The 22754-nt window shown below is 39.8% G+C and overlaps 1 protein-coding gene across 1 annotated transcript in view; it reads right to left on the bottom strand.

Annotated features, from left to right (window-relative positions):
• Positions 1–887: 887 nt before the first annotated feature.
• The window catches only part of VGLL1 (vestigial like family member 1), a 26348-nt gene continuing 4481 nt past the window's right edge, over positions 888–22754 (bottom strand). Inside the window, exons 2-4 of the mRNA XM_018555052.1 lie at positions 13004–13237; positions 5792–6190; positions 888–1301 (exon numbers count right to left, since the gene is read on the bottom strand). Of these exons, the coding sequence (XP_018410554.1) occupies positions 1228–1301; positions 5792–6190; positions 13004–13217 (687 nt within the window). The 5' untranslated portion in view covers positions 13218–13237 and the 3' untranslated portion in view covers positions 888–1227. The remainder of the gene's footprint in view (positions 1302–5791; positions 6191–13003; positions 13238–22754) is intronic.

Genomic DNA, 22754 nt, shown 5'->3' with positions numbered 1-22754 from the left:
TATAGAGAGGGGAATTTATCAAAACTGGAGCAGACAAAATCTGGAGCAGCTTTGCACAGCAACCTATCAGCTTCTCTATTTAATTTTCAGAACTCTGAGCAAACTGCAGAGAAGCTGATTGGTTAACCTGGGCAACTGCTCCAGATTTTGTCTGCTCCAGATTTTGGTAGATTCCCCTCAGAGTGTTTTTGTTCACACCCTGTTTTATCAGTTAGTGTTAGTAATGCAGTTTTCAATTCCCCAAAAATATATCATTGCTTGGTATTAAACACTTGAATTACCGTATGTAATTATTTTTCAAGTTGCCATCTTGCCTTCTCGGCCTCAATAACATTTGCAGAATATTTTCTTCTTGCTTGGGTCAGCAAGCAAACATATACCCATAAGGTATGGGTCTACTCAGGTTCAGTGACAGGACAGTGAGATTGTGCCAGAGGGGTGTCAGAGAGTCAACAGGAAAATAACACCAGTTAAATCCAGCCAGTAATAGATGGTGCCAAAAGGTGGGAGTGTACCCAAGGGCCATCACCAGGGGTAACCAGAGCCAGGCATCAAAACCAGAGCAGAACATTAATAACGTACTTGAGCTCGTCAGCATCTCTGTTTTGCCTCAGGTGAGCATAAGTAAAGAAACCTACAACATTCTCCTTTACACCTGAAAGAAATGACTGGAACCGTGGACCAACAGGACAGGAAGTGATGTTGGTGCATGTGCTAAGGCAAGCAGAAAGCTAAAAAAAAAAAAATATGCACACAAACATGAATCACTCTCCACAGCTCTGGGCTGTTAACAGAGCACAAGGAATCTGGGGTACATAAAGTATTGTTATAAGTTTAGTTTGCTAAAATTCATGCAAACGGTAAAGTGGTCCTTTAAATGTAGTCAGTACTCCCACAGAGAACATAAGTTTAATGATCATACTACAAACTATTTAAAATGATGCTTACCCACAGCTTTCAGATGAACAGTGTGCCCCCAAGTGGCTAAATAATAACAAATGACAACACTTGTCTCACTTCAAAAAGTAAAAACCGATTAAAGTGTCTCTCAAATGAAGAAATACATTTTTTTTATCCTTAAAGAAGATATCTACAAAATAATCATCGTTTTCATGTGGAGGTCAACTCATTAAAATGTCCTTTGATGTACAACAGCAATGTACAGCGGATGCTACAGAAATGTCCAGAATGTAACTTCTTAGCGCTTTACAAAGAAAAAATAAGTACTTAATAAAAATATAAATCCTTCCTTCTATCTTGTGCGTGGAAAAACTCCTTTCTTCTCTCCTGAGCATGAAGACCTAAAAAGAGAAAATAGACTATTACAGACACTAATTTGCAATATAAGATTGTGTTTTCATTCTTATGACAGATCAGCAAACTACAGGAAGAATTGTTTTATTTCCATTCTTATTTTGAAAGTTAAAAGAGCAGACTCCAGAAAAACACTAGATTCAGCCATAATTATTTAAAGTCAAAATACACTTTTCAAAGTTTTAACCAAATGTAGCAGAGTTTTGATAGAGTGGGCAAAAGGAAAGTTAAGTATTCCTTTTCTTATTTCACGGGTACACTTTCTACCTTTCTAACCTTTTTGAAAAAAAATGTTTTGAATATTTTATTTATTATTTTTTTAACTTTACTGTCAGGGGCTCTGGAGAAATATCAGGGGCCTAAACAGAACCCTGATATTTCCCTTTTGAAATAGAAAAAGAGATGTTTTCTCTTTTTCTGCAGGCTCTGTTTTGAATGAACTCTATACTGAGTGCTCCTGTACATTTATAAATTGTGGATATAGTATGAGTTACTATCTCCACAATCATGAATGAACAGGAAGTGATGTAGAGCACTTCCTGTTCATCCATAACTGGGGACACAGTAAGCATACTATGTCCTCAATTACTTAAAAACACTCAGCCATCAGTACTGATCGCTGAGTGCTTGTAACCGCTCTCCATCCTGACTCGCTGTCACAGGAGACTGAATGGGGAGGAGAGCTCGGCCTCCTGTGACATAGCTGAATCCTCCCCCACATGGTGGGCTCGGCCTCCTGCGACAGCTGACAGTTGTCTAACCTCCGCAACGCTCTCTAATCCTAATCTGCCTGTCACGGTGGACAGGAGTAGAGCTCGGCCTCCTGTGACACCATCACTGACAATGCTCTCCTCCCCGCCCCGCTCGGCCTTTTGAAAGTTTCTCTCCTCCCCGCTGGGCACTGCTCAGCGTCAGAGGGGACACAGAGCAGCACCCAGCAGGAAAGAGATAAACTATGAATGCACTGCTTGTACTTGCGGCATTTTGCCCAAAGTACCATTTTCAGCAGATATGTTCGGCAGGCCGAAATTTTGGTGCATCCCTAGTTATACAGTTAGTTGATCTGCTTATGGTATCAAAATTGCACCAGATACAAGAAACTAAAATACCCAACTTCTGCCATTCATGAAGTGTCCATTGGTATGAAAACTGAAGAAAAAATAAGAAAAGTGAGGTTGTTGCCTGTTTCAGCCAAATACATTCTTATTATTTCCATAAAAAGAAAAGTAGAACCTGATTGTTTCCAGTAACAACTCAACTTTTCTTCTTATTTTATTGTTTTCCATTTTTGGAATTAGTGTCCATTTGTAGTATTTTATTAGATACCACCCATAAAGTATATTTTATTCCTAAATTTATTATAGCAGATACTTTATGTGTCTTTCTTTCTATGTAGGTGTATAAATAGTAACCTGTCGTCGATTTATTTCTTCTTGTGCACAGAAATACCTAGTGATCCTGCCAGTCCCTCTTCTTTGCTTTTGCAATCTGACCAGTAGATCTGTGCTGGCATGGTCAGTTTGTGTATCACTGTTTCCCTACTAGAGTTACAGAATGCCATGCCACCACACAACATGCCTGCATCTCTGTAGTCTGTTTTCACCATACACCCCCTGTCAATCACAGCCTGCCTTTACCAACACGCTCCTCACCAATCACAGCCTGCCTGTAACAACACGCTCCTCACTATTCACGGCCTGCCTTTCCCAACACCCCCTCCCTTCTCAACAAATCACAGCCTGCCTTCCCAATATGCCCTTTTGCCAAGCCCAGACTGCTTTCCCTACATTTCCCCTGCAAATCGCAGCCAGTAGAAGCGTTGACCACAGAAGAGGCATGCTTCTGGAGCGCAAGGTACACAGATGGGGAAAGTACTTCTCCACTGTGTGTGATGTTACAAACAGTCAGCCGGTTACTAAAATTACACTCCCCCGCTACGTGGAATAAGAACCTAATAAAAGGCTATGTGGTCATGTGACCACCAAATAATGGGATTTTTGGAAAAATAAGTGCAATTATGGGCCACAAATCATATTTTTATTTATTAAAATGTCCTTTAGCAGCAGTGCATTTACATATACTTTAAGGGACAATTCACTAAGTTGTATGAATTATTTAAACTTTCTTTAGTTTAACAAACAATGTTTCATTCACCTCATTCTATTCATACATATAAATATTGCCCCAATACTGAATCATGATTTTTAAAATAGTATTAAATGTTTGTGTATCTTAAGTCTCTGACCCTCATGAATTGTTATTTTTCTGAAGAATCCCTAGTTTCTGTTGCACAATGGCTCCGTATTCTGCTCCCCTCAGCAGGTTCCTCATAGATTCTCACAATTATTGACAATCACAGGCGAGCAGTGTTTTATGGGACAAAAACTCATGCAATTTCTTTTACTTAATTGACTTTCACATAAAAATGGCCACACAAATCGATAAGATAACATCAAATAAAGCATGCAGCGTTGTGTTCTGTGTTATAAAAGCTTCAGTGAGCTGAAAGCTATTTTCAGTGGTAAAAATTAGCACAGAAAGAAATGAAGATATTACATGCATTATTCTCTATTGATTTGACCTTTTTAGTGAGTAAATTCAACAAGGCTTTGCAGAAGAAGTATATTAAAGAAGCACTCTGGGGGAAAAAACTTGCTCTTGCAGTGGGGCTACCCCTGCATTGCAAGGGTTAAGTGCTTGTTTTGTCTAGGGGGCTCAAATAAAGCAGTTTTACTCACCTGATCCTTGGTCTCGCAGCAGTCGTTCACCTCTCTCCCACTCTGCTCAGAATGGTGGAATGTCCCTCGGCGTCCTTACATCTGATACAAATCAATGGATGATGTCAGTGGTCCTTAGACCACCAGAGCCCAGGAGAGAAGAGGTTCTGGGGACCAGTCTAGAGCCGGGAGTCACCAAGGATCAGCTAGGTAAATCTGCTAGACAAAATGCACACTTAACCCTTGTAGTGTGGGGGTAGCTCCATTGCAAGGGTAAGCTTTGATTTTTCTTGGAGTTCTTCTTTAAGTCGGTCCACAGAAAAATTAGTTTTGGACAGATGGTGATGGTTCTTGCATCTCTTTTTAGATCCATGGGCAATATCTTCCCTCCTGAGTAGGGATACTCCAATTAGGAAATTTGCTGACCTATCATGTTTTAATTCCCCAAAATATTTTTACTATCAAAGGAAAGAAGGGAAAGGGAAACCTTTAAAAACACTAAGGGTGTGAATAAGGTTTAAGAGGGCAGTACTTTTAGTATGAAGCTGAGATCAAGAACATGGGGACATGACCCAAAACTAGCAGGAGGAAAGTTCAAGTAGTAGTGGTTGATACTTGGAACAGACTTCCAGCAGAGGTAGTGAGTCAAACAACAGTATGTGAATTTAAAGTAAAGTATTGCCTCCCATTAAATAAAATATGTGTTGCAGCACTTAATTATAAGCACATCTGCACTTACATTTTTCTCTTAATCCCCTGCAAAGTCTTACAAGTACCTGATAAGCATGCCAGTGAAGTCCACCTAATGCAGCAGCCCATGATGGTGTGGCAACAATGCTGCACTGCTCCCGAATATAAGCTGTGCCGGCTTCCTCTATAGTGAGATAAGATGTTGCAGGGGATGTGGCTATCAGCATTCTCACTACTGATTCATAAGTATGTTGCTTGTCAGTCAGGACCTGGCCACACCTAGTCCTGTCCACTGCTTTTTGGTTTGACACTTTCTCTGCTGACAAAACCCTCCCACTGAGAACTGCAGTGTCTGGGAGAGGGAGCATTTGAGACACAAATGAAGGAGTTGGCTCAGTCAGGGGAAGTAAAGGAATATTTTTGTTTACTGTATCAAACGTGTGCATCACAGTAACTGGATTTGGTGCTTGTTTAGTTGTACGTTAAATATAGTTGTAATGAAGATCTATCTTTAGACAAAAGGGTTAAAATAAAGTAGTTAAACAGATTTCTTTTTTGCTGGCTAGCTTGAAAGTGTGCTGGGGACCACTGTTGTACTATTTTTATTGCCCTGCCCATGTGCACCTTTCCCTGTTTGCTAGTTTTAAACAGATCAGAAATTTTAACTCTTTCCCATCTGCCTAGAACAAAAAAATAACAATTTAGATGAAGTTAGGCTTTAAGAAGGAGAATAATCATCTAGAATAGACAGTTGACCTGGATTTTAAACTCATCTCTTTTCCTATGCTGATCTCTTTTCCTGTGGTGACCTATTTTCCTGTGCTGATTTCTTCTCCTGTGCTGAGCTCTTCTCCTATGCTCTTGTCTTCTTCACCACTCCTCTTGTTATAGTCTTAATAAAGTAGGCTGGTCTCACTTTCACTGGAGACCAAGAAAGTCAACTCAAGGTATCTTACCGCCAGAGTCCACAGTTGTAAAAAAGTCTGTGATCAACATACTAACATTTCACCCAAATGAATATCCCCATTTTGAACAGGCAGAAATTTTAAGACTAAAATGCAACAACATACCTGCTTGTGCGTGTGTTCTTTGATTCACATTTTCAGATATAGGAGGCCCAGTAGCTGTAGATGTGAGATCAGGTTTTGACGCTGACTCCTGCAGAGGACCTGAATATCTCTCAGGCTGCAGGAGGTTAAGAAATGATCCACATTTTCCATCAGGCCCTGGAACCATCTGAAACTCTGGGACTGAATGGTGATGATACATAGAATTAGCATGGCCAGGGGGTCCAAAATGGTGGAAATGCCAGAGATCTGCTGGCTGCTGGTGCTGTTGGTAGATTGCTGAGGATGGGTAGTGCTCAGACGGTGAGCCCAGCTGCGATAATACAGTAGATGTCATCTGTACAGGGGTGTTGGATTGATAGGGTTTTGTCCAGGTGTAATCTTCTACCAACACATTACTGCCTGAAAGGTCAAGAACAGAAACTGCAATATTAATTTTAGTTGCCGAAACTACATCATTTCAGAAAGAGGATACTTTAATGTATTTCACACCAGAACACATATTGAGAAGCCATACCGAGAGGGCATCCCTGAGGTGTGCCTTAACCACTTGGGAAGGTCCCCGAGACATGTCCCAAATATTTTACTTGGGCGGTGGGGTTTTTGTATCTCTTCTGGTTGTTTTAGTAAAAACTAGTTCTAGAATGTGCCATTGTGGTCTTCTTAATATGCAGAACTGCTTTTCAATGGTATAGACAACTAAACAAAGAAAGAAAACATGGTTTTATGTTTCCTCAGCTGCAACAAACCTTCAAACTCCTCTCAGCATCCCCTGCACTACCTTCCATGCACATTTATTTATATTTAGCCTAAACTTTTTTGTTGTTGTTTTCGATAGAGTGAGAGGAATTAGAACACCTGTCAGGTTTTTATTACTGTCTGTGTCCCCGTTAGGGAGGTTTGCCCTCTATTTGTCCTGGTGACTGTTTGCACTGAGAGTAAAAGTGAAAGAACAGGAATATATGGGAAATATTCCAGTGGGGACACTAGTTCTGGTGACCCTGTCGACCACCAGGAATTTCACTCACTATGGAGGACATTTCTCACACATCCTGTTGTGGCTATAATACAGGAAGTAAAGGGAAATCTCCCTAGTGGCACGGCACACAGATGGCAAAAAAAGCTGTCAGAGGTTATAACCTTCCCTTACTCTATCCAAAGGAAACAAAAAGTGTTGGCATCTGTTCTACTTTCAATATCCAGAGGTGAACAAAAGGGGGCACAAAATTTGGGAAACATTATAACAATTTGTTTGGTGCTGCCTCCTCTAATCCTGCTGCCATAGCAATGGCCCATGGGTACCATTATTGTAAATACAGCCCACAGATGTTATTGTCTGGGGGTTTCAATAAAAAAAACCCTCCATTATGGAAGTCTCAGGATCCATTAATGGCTAAATCATTACTGGATCCTGAGGTCATTTAATGAGCATGCCTCCTGAGAGGAAATGCTAATTGACAGGTTAATGTGTCATTAAGTTTGGTGCAATGGCTGACACACCCCTCTAATGGTTAGTGAGAACGGCTAACTGCTACGAGCTCATACTGTGGGGAAGCCCCCATGCACACACATATCAGTCCAGTCTCCTGAGGCTGATTAAACATTGTATGAATAAAGTGTTGAATTTGACAGCATATCAGTGGCTAATAACATATTTTAAACCAAATAAAGGTTGTATGTAAGACACATATTGGAGTGTCTAGACAAGAGTTTATTATGTTTTATCTAAATGTGCTACTGAATGAGAGAATAATAAAATCAATGTTACTATATCCTTACAGTTGTACAAGCAACACTGAAAAAAGCAATACCAAGAGACCTCAGGTTCTGATGAAGGGGGCGTGCCCCTGAAACGCGTAGACCTTTTTTAAAAACATACGGGACGCTGATTTGGAGATCCCCTCAGACTTCCCCTGCTGGAGATTTTATATTTTATCGTTTCCTTTTACGCTTATGATCATTGGCTTTCGTGTAAGTACATTTTCACTTGCGTGTTGTACTCATCAAATAAAAGTTTTACACTATGGAGGCGCTCTGTGTTGCTTTTGTTTCCCAGTTCTACAAGCATTTTAAAGCGCAGCATGAGCCATAGGTTGGGGTCAGAGCATCAGTTTTTTTATTGCCCTCTATGTCCCTGTTGAGGAAATGTTCTGTGTCTGAAAGTCCTAATGACAGAGCACTCCCCACATTTCTTATATGGACATCACAGAGACAGCAAGTGAGGGAAAATCTTCCAAATTGGCCAGCTGAGTGCAGAAAAAAGAAAATTAATATAAGAGAGAGAGAGAGATATAACAACAATCCTCTGATAAAGTTGGAAATCTCTACTTTGCTTTGTGGGAATGCAGGTCCTCTCTTCCAGCCCTCCAAACATCCAGGAGGTGTGGATTGCAGATTTTAAACACAGTATACATACTGAACAGCTCACTGCCAGTTATGAGCAGGGGCTCTCAAACCTATGTATGGCACAGCCAGTTCCTCCACAGAGACCAGTATGTGGGTATGCACAGCACTCCAATTGTAGCTACATAGAGGATTGTTGTTTTCCTTAGAAATCCATTCCGGGCAGGCAAATTGCAGGTAGAGCTTAATTATGTTTTAAAAATGTAGTGCAGCAACTGTGAAAATCTGAAGAAATGTGAAGACCTGACACAGCTCAGTAAAGTATTACCCTTTATTCTGGAACTCCTGCTAAGTTATAATAATTTTTATGCATATGAAAATGTGCATACGTGGTATTTAATGGGTTTTGAGACTAAATTAATCTCCCACAGATGTCCCAATTGATAGCAAAGTCTCATGACAAAAGCCTATAGGAAGCATAACTAAATGTCGGCCATCTGGAGCTGTGGATTGTGGATAAGTAATAAATAACAGTACATTGGTGTCATACATTTCTCTGTCATACTCTCCACAAAAATATAATCAGCTCTGCAGAAAATGGCCAAGCTTTCCAACATTCTAAACACAATAAACCCTGCAGCAGTATCATATACTTCAAGGACCGCTATGATAAAAAAAAAAAATATAGTTATCTGATAACTAAGCAGCTAATACATGTCATAGTGCTAAGAATCTATCATTATTTCATATGCTTTTAGGTTTATTTTTTTTCCTCATTTACATTTCAGTTCAACTGCTAATCATTTTTTAAGTGCTTAGTGTACTAATGCAAAATTTCAGTTTACTGAGGATATGTTTGGCTCACTTTTGCTGGCTTGATTTCAACTCTACATTTAAATCATTATCTCAAATGTAATTGTTAATTGAAAACAGGATTGGAAAATATAGTTATAATACCATCAGCCCTTCTGTTGAATTGAATCTTCACTTTCTTAACCACTTAAAGGCCATGGTGTTTCACCCCCTTCCTGGCCAGGCCATTTTTCAGTATTCAGCGCTGCGGTACTTTGACTGATGTTTATTCCGTCATGCAACGCTGTACTGAAATGAATTTCATACCATTTTTTGGGGACAGATAGAGCTTTCTTTTAGTGGTATTTAATCACCACTGGGGTTTTTATTTTTTCGGACCGGCGACGAGCAGACAAAGGTACGGGGGGGAGGGGGGGCGGCGCACACCCGCAGCTCCTGCAAGCGATCGGCGTCTCTAGAGACACCTGATCGCTTGTATGTAAACAGCCATCGCTGGCTGTTTACATGCTTACAGTTTTCCCTCTCGTGTGCGCGCTGAGTGCCGCACACGAGAAGGGGGAGGGGCAGGACGTCTCAAGACGCCCTCCCGCTCCTAGCAGACGTCCGTCCGGCCGTTCACAAACGGCCATGGACAGAAGGTAGAGTTACAGCCACTGCTAGATTGCAATGCTTTTGGGTGTGTTGAATGCCCGCGTCCTCCCATTGCCCACTGTGCCTCTGCCGGGCTGCTACATAAATAATGTCCCTGAAAACTAAAAGGATACATTAGTGATGTAGGGGTCAGGATGGGGTGTCACAACCCCCTCACCAAACTGTTGTATCTATCTACTGATCTTACTACTGAAAATACACATTATGATATCAGATGATATCAGAATTCCTGGCACAAAAAATGTGCACGTGTTTTGTGTATAGTTAGTTTCCCAAATGACCCAAAGCAGACTTCCAAATCAACAAAGTAATGGCTACTCCAGAAGAAGATCAAAGTTTGGCAATGGTCCAGCCAAAGCCGAACCTGAATCCAAATGAAAATCTGTGGGGGTGTCCTGAAGAGGGCTGTGCAATATGACAGAGATGCACTCGCAATATGACAGATTTGGGCCACTTTTGCAAGGAAGAGTGGGCAAAGATTCACAAGGCAAGATGTGCCATGCTGTTAGATTCCTACCCCAAAAGACTGAATGCTGTCGTCAAAACTTCAGGTGCTTCAACAAAGTATTAGTTTAAAGGTGTGCATATTTATGCAACCACGTTATTGTAAGTTTTTTTATTTTTCCCCCTTTAAAGATTTCAGCTTGATTTATCTCTGTCTGATTTTTTTACATCTCAAAAACCTGACACTTTTTTCAGTGGTGTGAAGACTTTTCATACTATGGGGGTGATTTACTAACCTAAACACACACACACACCAGGTGCGTGTGATTTTCACACAGCAAAACGTATTTATCAACCAAAAAGTCTCTAAAAGCATATTTCCACTAATGCCATATATGGAAAAATCATGCACATGATGCATATATAATGCTGCTTCACAGTTTAGACAAAAATGGTTAGCTCATGCATTTACATTCCTGCATTCATCAACGCAAGCAACATAACATAGAGCTAATTTACACCACATTACCTTGCAATTCATTGCAGGGCTTTGCACAACACACCTGCTGGGTGTGTACACACTACAAAGGTGTTTCGATTCCTCCCATAGATCATGCTGGGAGGGAACACACTACAGAGGTGTATACACGTTCGTGGTGTGTTTAAAAGGTTAGTAAATCAACCCCTATATCTCTCTCTCTTATATTAATTCGTTTTTTCTGCGCTCAGCTGGGCATAAAGTTACAATTTTTACAGAATGCTCTCTGTGCATCTTTGCTTTGAAACTACATATATTTCCCAGAATGGAGGAAAATAGATGCTTCAATCCTAAACTTTCAATGTAAGAGCTGTTGCTTTAACATTCATGATCAGTACACATTTAATGTCATCTTTTAAAATAAATAGTAGATTTCTAAATCTTCATGGACAGTCTACTCTAATTGTGAACACATGCAGACATGCTATGTTTGGTTGTGGACACTGGAGTCCCTTGAATTATTGTAACTAAATTCAGGAGTTAAACCTTAAAAATGCATTCAAGTATCTTATTTGTGTATCTTATGTATGTTTGTGTTGTAAAGTAGCCACCGCTTCCGTGATGGACTACAATCTCATGCTTAGTTTACTCATTTGTATTGAGATTGCAGTCCATCACAAGAGTGAGCTTGGAGTGGTGGCTTTTTTAGAACACACACAGGGACCATGGGGAACAAAAGTAGACACCCCCCAGAAGGAAGGACAGTGTCAGCACCAATTCAGAGATGATTTGAGGATCTACAGCTGAGTTATACACAAATAAGATACATTACTGTTAATAGTTAAGGTACTTGAAAGCATTTGTAAGATATAACTCCTGAGTTTAGTGTCACTTTAACTGAATAAGACAACCAAAGGATGACAGCAGGCAACTCAGGGCAAATAGGAGGGTTTCCTGAAGCCACTGCTGGTGACAGAACAGACCTTTTAGGAGTCAGCACTATGTGAACCCATGTAGGTTTCAGGCAGTTCTAATTAGCAACATGGATTATACAGGATTCAATACCATTGGGGCTTCCCAATGACTAAAAGCCAAAATACTAAATATATTAAACAGTAATAGGACAGATAATCTGTGTTTCTTAAAGGCTGATTCACCCCAAACTATTTTTGTTTTGGGTGGGTAACAATGAAACCCATGAACCCAGCATCTTATATATTTTGCAGATTGCAATGGTGAAAATCCCCTACAGTGGGTTTGACAGATCACATATCCTAATGTGATACTCTTACTAAAGGTGCCCATACACCTTACGATTATCGGACAAAACTTTTCGTCCGATGATCGAATAGTCGTACGATTTTCGGACAGCAGCCCCATCCTGCCCCGATGATCGCAAGACTAATTTAGCCGTAATTAACGAAAAGCACCTGGACGAAATGCGGTAATTGATTTGCCGTATTTTCGTTAGCGCAAGCGCAGTGTAGATCGCACGACTTTTGACGGACGGAAACGCCAGCAACCTTACGACAATCGTACGATCTAGCAACATTTTCAAACATGCTCGACCGTCAAAAGTCGTCCGATTGTACAGTACTGTCGGTCTGACACTGCAATGCACACATACGATTATCGGCCGAAAAGTCGATCGCATACGAAAATCGTACGATAATCGTAAGGTGTATGGGCACCCAAATACTTCTATTTCCTCCTACCCAATTAAAAATATCTGGGCTGGTTACATGTGGCCCATTATTGCCAAATTTGTTACACACCAGGTTGTTCCTTCCCAAACTGAGTTGGGCAGCCCAATCTGTACATGTGTGGACACCCATGTTTCTTGAAAATATAACTATAAACGTAAGCCCAGTGCAGATATGGTTACTGTTACATATTTATACATCATACTAATAGCCCTTTTAAATATGAATAATAGTGATACATGTACTCTGGATTGCTTCATGCTAAGTTGAGTATCTATGGAGACACCAATAAGGGCTATGGGTATTATTACATATTTTATATGGAACGAAAAGCTCTTTTTTATGTAAATATAAAAGTGTTACATGTACTTTGAGTTTAATGATTTTTTCACTGAAAATGGATAGCGGGACCCAAAAAGGACTATGGGTATTATTACATATTTTTATATGGTACTGGTAGCTCTTTTACATAAGAAAGAAAATGTCTTATGTACTTTAAGTTTATTAATTCTTTAGCTGATTATGCATAGATGTACTGAGGTTGGGGCTTTGTTTGCCACCAGGGATGCTATACATGCTGAGATTTATGTTTTTTCTTTGTCTGTGTACCCACACTTCAATAAGAGGTACATATAAGCTTCCATCTAACCACATTATTCTCATTATGCTGAGGACAATAGACTGAGGAATTGCCTGACGTGTACTTTGTAAAGTGTTGTTTATTATGCTGGCACTATACAACTACAGAAAAGAAAACATAAATGAGCATTCTCCAAAACTTACTGTTTTTTGGCAGAAAATCGTCACTTCTATTCCTTGTACTTAGGTCTTGTGGGTCTTTTGTATTCCGTAATGCTCTAGAAAAGTGCTCGTCAACCACACTATTAATGTCCCCCTGATAATATGTGAAAACTACACAACGTGACCCTATTTCGGTGGTCTTTACTGGCTGCTCTTTACTCCTATATTCCACTGGGCTCTTCCTTGGATCTTCCATGTCTTAACAAAAGACAGCACCTGTTAAAAAATATCAAATAAATTAATTCAACTGTACCAAAGCATATACAAACTGTTCATGGTTCATAACATAAAGGTTGCAGTTTTTAACATATCATCATTTCACATACAGTATGTACACAAGAAAAAATTCACAGATGGCAGTTGACTTTTTACTATGAGCAAAGAAGGTTCTTTAGTTTTCAGTGATTTTTTGCATGACAAGCTGAATCTTGTTCTTATTTGCCTTGTTTACTAGAAATGATCAATTACACAACGTACAAGGGTTAAATGAAAATGAATGCCTTTACTTTCATAGGTTGTCAACATATGCCAGCGCTGATATACCACAACAAGTCTGTTGGTGGCAGGTCATTAAAGCAAATGGTAGATTTGCTACTCTCTATGAAATGGAACCCTGTGATTGAGTTCCTGAGGGTAGTAGGTGTTGCTCTAATCAAAATTCACCAACATATGCAAGTTGTTTATGATGATATAAGCACCATGCGTCACTGGGCCAAGAGATGCAAAGATGGCAAGGAGGGAATACCTAAATTGTGTGAAAAACAAAAGGTGTGGTTGGCCTGTGACAACATCTGATGAGCTTCACTGGGAATGTGCTAATGAACTAATTAAGGACAATTGGCAGATCGCACAGTAAGACATTTCTGACACAACAGACGTTCTGCAACAAAGGGTAGGTCACATTATTGCCAGTCTTGGATACTGGAAAGTTTGTCTGCTTGAACAGTTTGTCTGCTTAAAACTTGAAAGCTAAAAGAAGGCCTGCCTGAACATCACTATGCATCCGATTTGACCACCAGTGAATGTCCAGCAAATGATGGATGTACAGTAAGCCACAAAGGCAGCTTCAAAGTAAAATAAAAGCTTAATGTGTTTTTTTTTAAATTTATATAAATAGGAGGCACATAGAACAAGAAATACTTTGTTGTTTTTTATAAAAAATGTTAAATTCCTCGTTTTCTAGTGGCTTCCCACAGCGGTCTCCCCTGCACAGGTGCCTTCATCACCTAAGCGGCTGCTATGGAGGCAACTGTGCCTGCTCGTTTTCGGTTGTGCCCACAAGTGGCTGTTTGTGTCCATAGACACACACAGCACTGCAGCAGGTCATGCCCCTCCTTTCCGCCCAACAGGTTGTTTGACGGCAGAAGGAGCCTATGGCTTCTCTGCCCTCAATCTCCTCCCCCACAACTAGGAAGCTCAGGCGGAGGATCGCTTCGGGGAACAGTGGCGATGACAAGCGATGCTGACAGGTAAGTAGGGGAATGCATTAGGGTAAAAACAGCCAACCTTTAGTAATCCTCTAACTCTGGTTGGTGAATGTATCAGCTGGAGCTCTCCATAGTGCTGAAACTTATGTTTTTATACGGGTTCATTAATAAAAGGGTTACATTTATAGCGGAACCTTAGGCACAAAAACTTTCATTTATATATATTCCTCAATAGCCACAAACTATATAAAATCACTTTGTTTGCGCCAAATGCCTTTGCAGATATCACAATATAAAAGTAGAAGTGACATCATCACTATGCTGTATGCAGCCTGTAGAGTAGAGAGTAGAGTTGTGGGATTGACCCAACAGGTCCAACCACTATAGGCTGCTACAGAAAACTACATAAGGGGGTGGATACAAGACCAGTCACACTACACAAGGAGAGAGCAGCAATGACCAATCTGTGTGACAGGAAACTCCTGCACAGAGGAAAAGTTTCACGCTGCATTACTGCACAGATCTGGAAGAAATACACAAAGCACACCAAGATTCAAGTAAGAATGCTCATGCCTCTTGTATTTAGATAATATTTGTTTATCTCGGAGTTCAGCTTTAAATGTTTTGGGGGGTGCAAGCAGATAGCTAAAGCCCTCCCTAGTGCATCAGTGCCCTTAAATCTGCCGTAGTACCGAGATCCTTCCTAATTCTTAACCAAAGGCTAGAAAGAGTAAAGGGGGGGGCGTTTTTTCCTGGTTTAGGGGTCCTGGCAGAATTGGTGATGCACCGTAGAACACTATACACTACCAGATACTGGTTTCATTAGTATGTTTAGTTTAGTGCTTCTCTCCTTGGACTTTTTCAAAGTCCCACTTATGCTGAAGGACATACAAGTCAGTATCAGCATAGTACAGTGCCTCAAGCTCCCTTCACCTCTCCCATGAGAATACTGATGGGAGAGGTGATGTAATGTAAGTAGGGAGTACTGAAGGAGACATCTAATGTAAGGGGGCATGCTTCTAGGGACAACTAATGAAGGAGGCACTTGGATGGGGACACCGAAGGTAAGGGGACACTCTCATGTGGACACGTAAGTAGGGAATTCTGATGGGGACACCTAATGTAAGGGGACACTCTGATGGAGTCAACGTTCAAACATGAGATTTGAACCACTATTGGAAGAAACTTTTACTGACCAGATCTCCTTAAATTTTAATTTAATACCCCTGCGGTAGAAGGAGGAGAAATACATGGAGCTAATAAAATTTTGTTAAAAAAAAGGTGGGATTTTTTTCTTTAAATATGGTGGGGGGGGAGGGGGGGGTGTCACTGAGGAAAGAGAGTGGAGGCAAGAGTAGAGGTGGGCTTTAAGCCATTCAAAATATGCTTCTCATCACATTTGTATTTCTGATGGGCACCAGAGCATGAAAGTAATTGCTTGATATGGATTACGCTGACATTTTCCTTTATACTACATTTTATACATAAATCCCTAGTTTACCTTCCCCTTTAAAATGTCAGAAAATGGTTTATTCATATTTTTCTTCAAGGTGTATATCTAAATTTTAGCCTCGACTTTTTGTGTAAACATCATTCAGCAGTCATAGCTTTAATTGATTTTATCCTGGAAATGTGAAATAATAGCATAGCAATCCATACAGATTGTAAAAAGGGAGCTGTGGTGTCCTTCATAACATAAAGGAATCCATTTCACGTATGAAGAAAACCTTGACTGCTGTAAATATTGGAACACAGAATTTAGGGAAACTAGTCATTCAAAATCACAAACATAAAATGTTGTGTGACCTACAAGTACCTCTATACTGTGGTAGCTTTTTCAAAGGCTATGAAACAATGCTATACAGTATACATAATAAAGTCATATAGGTCTGCCAATGGTTTAGTCATTTTTGTTTTCTGGTAAGTAAAAATGGTCATATGCAGCATTGTGGAACTGTATTAAGTCTGTAGTCTCTGTTGATTTAAAAGATACTTAGTTATATTATGCATTAGTAAAAAAAAAAAAACCCTAAAGCCCATCTCCGAGCAAGCAAAAAAAGTACTCTTATGCCAGGTATACACGTTTCTATTTTTTTGGTTCAACCCGTGGGCTAAATGAAAACAATAGGACAGATCCCTCCATCAATGCTTACAAGAGTTGATGTACAAATCCTCCTCTGATTGTCTGCAGCTCTGTTTGGCTGAGAATCTTTCAACCGTCTCCTTCGATCAGCTGATCAAGGATGCCATGCAGAAGGGTGCCAACAGCTGATTGGACGGATCCTGATTAACTAAATTTGTCTCACATATACCCTACTTTACAGTTGGTTGCTGCCAGACTGGAGGGGGAGAAGAGGAGAATTACTATGCGATAGCAACAGAATGAAGTGAAAGGGAAATCCCTCCAGAGAGAGGGAAATCCCTGGTGGTCAGCAGCTGGTTACCAGAACTAGTGTCCCCACTCAAAGATTTTCCATATATTTCAGTTCTGATGACAGCCCAAAATGTGAGATTTTCTTTCAGTGATAACGGTCACCAGTAAAAATACAGGGGGTGAATCTCCCTAATGGGGATACAGAGAGCATTACAAACCTGACAGGTGTTCTAATCAATATCCTCTTTATCCAAAATGTAAAAAAAGTTTTGGCTTCCATTGCATTTTAAGTCTTCTATAAGGGCTTTAATACTATTGGTTTCTTGCTGTAGTCACCAGGACAGAAAGAGAAGAGCAATCCAAGCACTGGCAGTTGGCACTGGAACAAATGAGGCAAGTGCTTCTAATGAGAATACCTTTACCGGCGACAGGCATAAAACCTGGGGTTCCCACCATTGACAATTGTCCACCGTTTCATAAAAACCAAACAGACCCAACCTATACAGGACATGAGCCCCCGAAGGCCACTGCAGGTCCCCACATTATGCTTCCTACATAGAAAAATACCAATCTCCCTATTCTATGCACAATGCATATATCTAAACACCATTATTAAAATAAATATATACACTTAAGGTGACCATGGTTTTATTTTCTAGATATTTCAAAATCATCCAACCTCTCTTAGGTTAAACTGTCAACAGATGGCTAGAGATAGACCTAACCATTTTCCTTCTCAGTTTTAACCTGTATGATCATCTGCCCCACCTGGAATGGATGGATAGGTGACCAAAGCTCTAAATGTCTAACCTGGCCATAAACAGGTGGGTTAAACACTCATTACATGGCCAACTTTACAAGCCTGAAATGTGACATCTAATTGGTTGGCATGGACCTCTATACCCTTGTTGTCCCATCTGTCCATATTCCATATGACTCATTTTGTTCTCATATATTATGTACTGTATGTAATACCACCTGTATTGCAAAGCACACTGGAAAGATGAAGCTTGGTTAATGTGGGCCACATCCATGTCTGTTTTGCACAGTATGATAACCAAGATGGAGGAAATTCTGATATAGTATAATAATGTCAGAATCAATTGTCAGTCATATGAACAGACCTAACATGAATTTTCTTCTATTTTTTCCAGGAAGGCACTCATATCTTCTTTATGCCTTGGACAGCTCCCTCTGCTGTCTTCTAGTTACACGTTTTGTTTCTGAATAACCTTGTCAACATACTACAAATATCCTTTTTCACAAAGATTCAGATTTCGGCATAACCTGTTAATACTGTTCTATCCACCTTTGTATTCAACAAACACTGTTTTACCTCTTCTTGGGCACTTTCCATACAGACCATTCAGAAACTGTTCACTTACAGGACATTTAGGGGTTGAATTACTTAAACGAAATATGGTGTTCAATTTGCAAGGGAATTTACACTTTGCAGGGGAAGTTTTCCCTTAGCTTGGTGAAATTTCACTTTGCAAAGAATACCCAATTACATGCAAGGAAAAAAAAAAGGATTTTTGCTTGCAGATTATTGGTTTATGGAAGTCAGAAGAGCTTCACCATATTCACCAGACTAAGGGGAATATTCCCCTGCAAAGTACAAATTCCCTTTTAGCCTTTAGTAAATTAACCCCTTAACATATACCACTGATCTACCTGTTTGTGTATACCTTTAAAGAGCAAGAAAGAAAGCAAAAAAATGTTTAAAAAAAATCACAGAAACACTCTAAAACAGACTGCATTTTTAAACTGACCCTGTCTCATAGGGAAAACATCCTGTAAAGCACACACCTATAAAGAAGAAAGAAGATATCTACTGCTCCTGCTGAACAAATCTCTGCAGAAGAGAAATTACAGATTGTAGCTCCTTCTAAAACCCCATTCCCAAGAGTTTGTATCTCCTGTGTGTCCAATGTGAAGAAAAACCTCTCTTAAGGTGCCCCTACACCCTTCGATTGTCGTTCGGGAATCTTCCACAAATGGACGTTCGAACTATAATCGAATAGTTGATGGGACACCAACGATTATTTTTCTCACTCAAATTTTCTCAAAGGGTGAGGTTGGAAAACTTTTTTTTCGAACCCAATAAAAAAAAATTGATGGATTAGTACTAAAACAAAATCACAGCAAGAACACTGCACATACGCAAACGAAAATCCATTCTGTCGATTGATGGAATTCGGTGAGTTAGTATTGCTAACAAACGATTATCGAAATCGACATTGGTCTGTGCTTGATGGGCTATTTCAGCTAGAATCGAACGAGAGTTCTTGGCAGCAATGTAAATTTCAGATTGAAAATCTATAGGTGTATGGCCAGCTTTAGACGGATGTCATAGGAAGAACTGTCCCATGAGAAGGATTTCTCCTCTATTCCTTTCCAGTGACACTTTTCCAGTCCACATTTTGGATTCCCCCTCACATTCAGTCCAGTTAATATGAGGCTCACTGTCATATTTGTCTGATTAGTTAATCAAACCACAGTTAAAATCTAGATTAAAGGACTACTAAAGCTATTCATAGATACAAGAGGGTGGACACGCATGCTAACATTAACTGCTTAACTGCCTTCCCTGAGGTACTGTGTCTGTGGTTGGGTCCCTAAACAAGGCAAATGTGATAGCCAGTCCTTAAAAAAAAAAAAAACAGCCTAAAGATGGTCAAATGCAGGTCAGAAAGAGATCATCTGCAGGTCAAATGCACCTGCAGTGGATTCTGAATAATCTCAGAAGCATCTGCAGCCCAAAGCTCATCAGCAATAGCCATTTATTCTTTCAGAACTCTAGCAATTAAATTCATGAATTCACAATCTTACCTCAATATAAGCCAATACAGGACTCTTACGGCTGTAAAATAAGCCCTGGGAATCCATGGCTGGAGGCGCAGAGATGGGACTACAATGGAAAGATCTCACTGTTGGAGACCCTGAAAGATGATGAATAAAGCCCAACATTTTATCTGAACCCATCACCCTGTCCTTAAAGTCAACTTTTCATGCAGGGCAAAGCAAGTGGTGAACTTAAACGGCTGGCTCCTGCCAGAGCTTATGCTCACTTTCCAGTCACTACCTTGCTCCATTTGGCCACCAAGGGGGAAGAGAAGCAGCAGGACTTACAGGTATGGGGGGGGGTATGTGACTCACTTTCCTCCCTCCCTTGTGACAATGCTGATGCTTGGTGATTTCCCACTCACATATCCTGCACTGGGACAGTAATAGAGACCATGGTTCTGTACTGTATAAGTTGAGACTTAAAGCTTGCATAGGGTTTCTTCTCTTTGCTCCTGTGGTTGAAGAGAGCGGTGGGTAGGCAAAGGGACTGTAAAGTAGCAGCTGATGCGTGAACTGGCTTTAAAGTTAACCTGTTGCTTTGCCCTGCATAGATAAAGCGCAAGTTCACTTTAAAGAGGAAGTAAAATGTATTTGCAGTATGCACATAATTTGTGTATTGCTGCAGAGTTTATCTTAAAGTTGAGTTTTAATTGTTTTACTATGACTGTCACATTTTTACTTTTCTACATTTTTGTTATTGTATTAAATGCAGATATTTGTAGATTAGCCAAGAGAGGCAAAATTGGTTATCCACTATTACCATAGTATAGTAGTATTACCAACAGCTTAACAACTGCTAACACTAATGCCACACAAGGAGTGCATTATTCTTAATGAGCTGGCCAACTCATAGACATGCATTAAAAGAAGGAGCAGGAAATAATGGTTAGTAGTGGAAAACAGGAAGCAGAACCTGCATATTGAATGAGCAAATATGGCTGCCCTATTGACCATCTATAATTACAATCTAAACACACAAGCTAGATTTTTAAAACATTAACACCAACCAATAAGGTGTACATCAAGCTGAAGTAAAGACTACACATTAACTATAAATTCCTTTTGCTAAAATCAAAGTGGGAATAAAATCTCTAGGTCACAACAGGACAAAGCAGCCTTCAGAAGCACAGAAAGCAGCATAATTACGTATTTACTATCTTCTTTACAAGGTACAGTTTTATTCCTGTTTTGATTTTTGCAACATAATTGCTTTAACCCTAATCTTGAATAAACCACTGGCTTTGGTCTTTCACTCCAACATAACAATAACATCTACCACCAACAATAATCAGAGCAAACATTGAAATGTGGGTAAAGCCATTTTTTTCAAATTTTGGATAGGAAAAGGAATGGGCAGGATCCCTGCCAGGTTTTTGTTTCTTTCTGATATTTACTGAAATTAAAGTGCAGTAGTACCTGGACTATGAAGGGAACTACAAGGGAACTGTGAAGATCCTCTAGGATGTAGAAGCTGCAAACCCAGTAACCAGATTACCCTTATTATTGAATAGTAATACCAATAGGATAGCCTCACGGGTTCAGCGCTAACTTTCCACTTCCTCTACGTTTTTGTTGCTGTCTGTGTCCCGTGGAAGTTCCTTTTTATTTCCCTTCCTAAAGAGAAAGCAGGAAGTAAAAAGATTTTTTTTCCAAAGTGAGGAAAATCCCCCTCTTAGGCAGCTGTCACTGAAACAGATGTCCTCATTGGAAGATGTATCTTCGCTTTCTGTTCCTGCGAGTCAACAAGCTTAAAATTGCCTTTACTTACAGTCCCTGAGAACTGATAAGTCCCCTTTTCTTTACTGCTTTGCCTTTACACTGGATGTTCAAAATAACAAAAGGAAAGAGAGACAGATGGATTTAGTTCCAAAAGATGGATAACGCCTCCAAATAATTGACGTTGGGAATTATGTACCCTTTAAGATGATACTAGCACTTACAGGTGAAACTCGAATAATTAGAATATCGTGCAAAAGTAATTGCAGTAAGTGCTGCAAAAAGGGGCCCAAACCAAGTACTGAGTACATATGCATGCTTGTACTTTTCAGAGGTCCGATATTGTTCTATGTACAATCCTTGTTTTATTGATTGCATGTAATAATCTACTTTTTTGAGGTTGTGGATTTGGGGTTCTTGGGGTTTTCATGAGCTGTAAGCCATAATCATCACAATTATGACAAATCACGGCTTGAACTATCTTGCTTTGCATGTAATGAGTCTATCTCATATATTAGTTTCACCTTTTAAGTTGCATTAGTGAAATAAATAAACTTTGCACGATATTCTAATTATTCGAGTTTCACCTGTATATTATCATTGTGCCCAAAATTTGAACTCAATGTTCCAGGGTTGTTGATGTTAACATGCCAAATTAGCAGTGCCCAAAAACCTGATCTGCAAATTGTATATTAACGGATATGGACAGTAATGTTCTTTTTATATGTTATTGCCTGGCCATCACAATGTTTGCTCACAAGTCTCAATGGGAGTTGGCCTACAAACAACTAGAGTACATAAACGCTATATGACATCTATGTCATATCACTATGAAACAAAAGGATAGAATGCTCTCTTGGTAGTGCAATTGAGATGAAGCTTTGCTCGGGGCCAGAGTTTTATCGAACATTGATTTGTATACTGTTAGATCCGATTTCTTTGTTCTGTAGGAAGGTAAAAGGTGAACCACGAACATCAACATTCTCTCTGCATGACAACTCACTCGGCAGATGGATCTAAAATCTCTAAACACAACATTTGTTTAATTACATGCATAGATGGATTTTAACAAAACTTTGACTGCATTCAAAGATGTCTCAATGGGAAAGTATATACAGACTTTTAATGGAATATGGAAATAATTAAATATTAATATTTGCATTGTCGATAAAAAACATTCATATGCTGGATAGTGATGGCATTCATAATAACATAGTCAGGTTGGAAAAAGTCCATCAAATTTAGTCTATAGAGAACAAAAAAAGAGAGAAAAAAAACACCAAAAATCTCTTCTCAGAGTTACCCATAGTTGATCCAAAGGAAGGCAAACCCCCCCCCCCCCCCCCCCCAAAAAACAGGGCTAAATTTC

The sequence above is a fragment of the Nanorana parkeri genome, unplaced genomic scaffold (assembly GCF_000935625.1).
Source record: "Nanorana parkeri isolate BGI_ZX_2015 unplaced genomic scaffold, ASM93562v1 scaffold182, whole genome shotgun sequence".
NCBI lineage: Eukaryota > Metazoa > Chordata > Amphibia > Anura > Dicroglossidae > Nanorana > Nanorana parkeri.
Note: the sequence above shows the minus strand (reverse complement) of the source record. Positions and strands in the feature narration are given on the sequence as shown.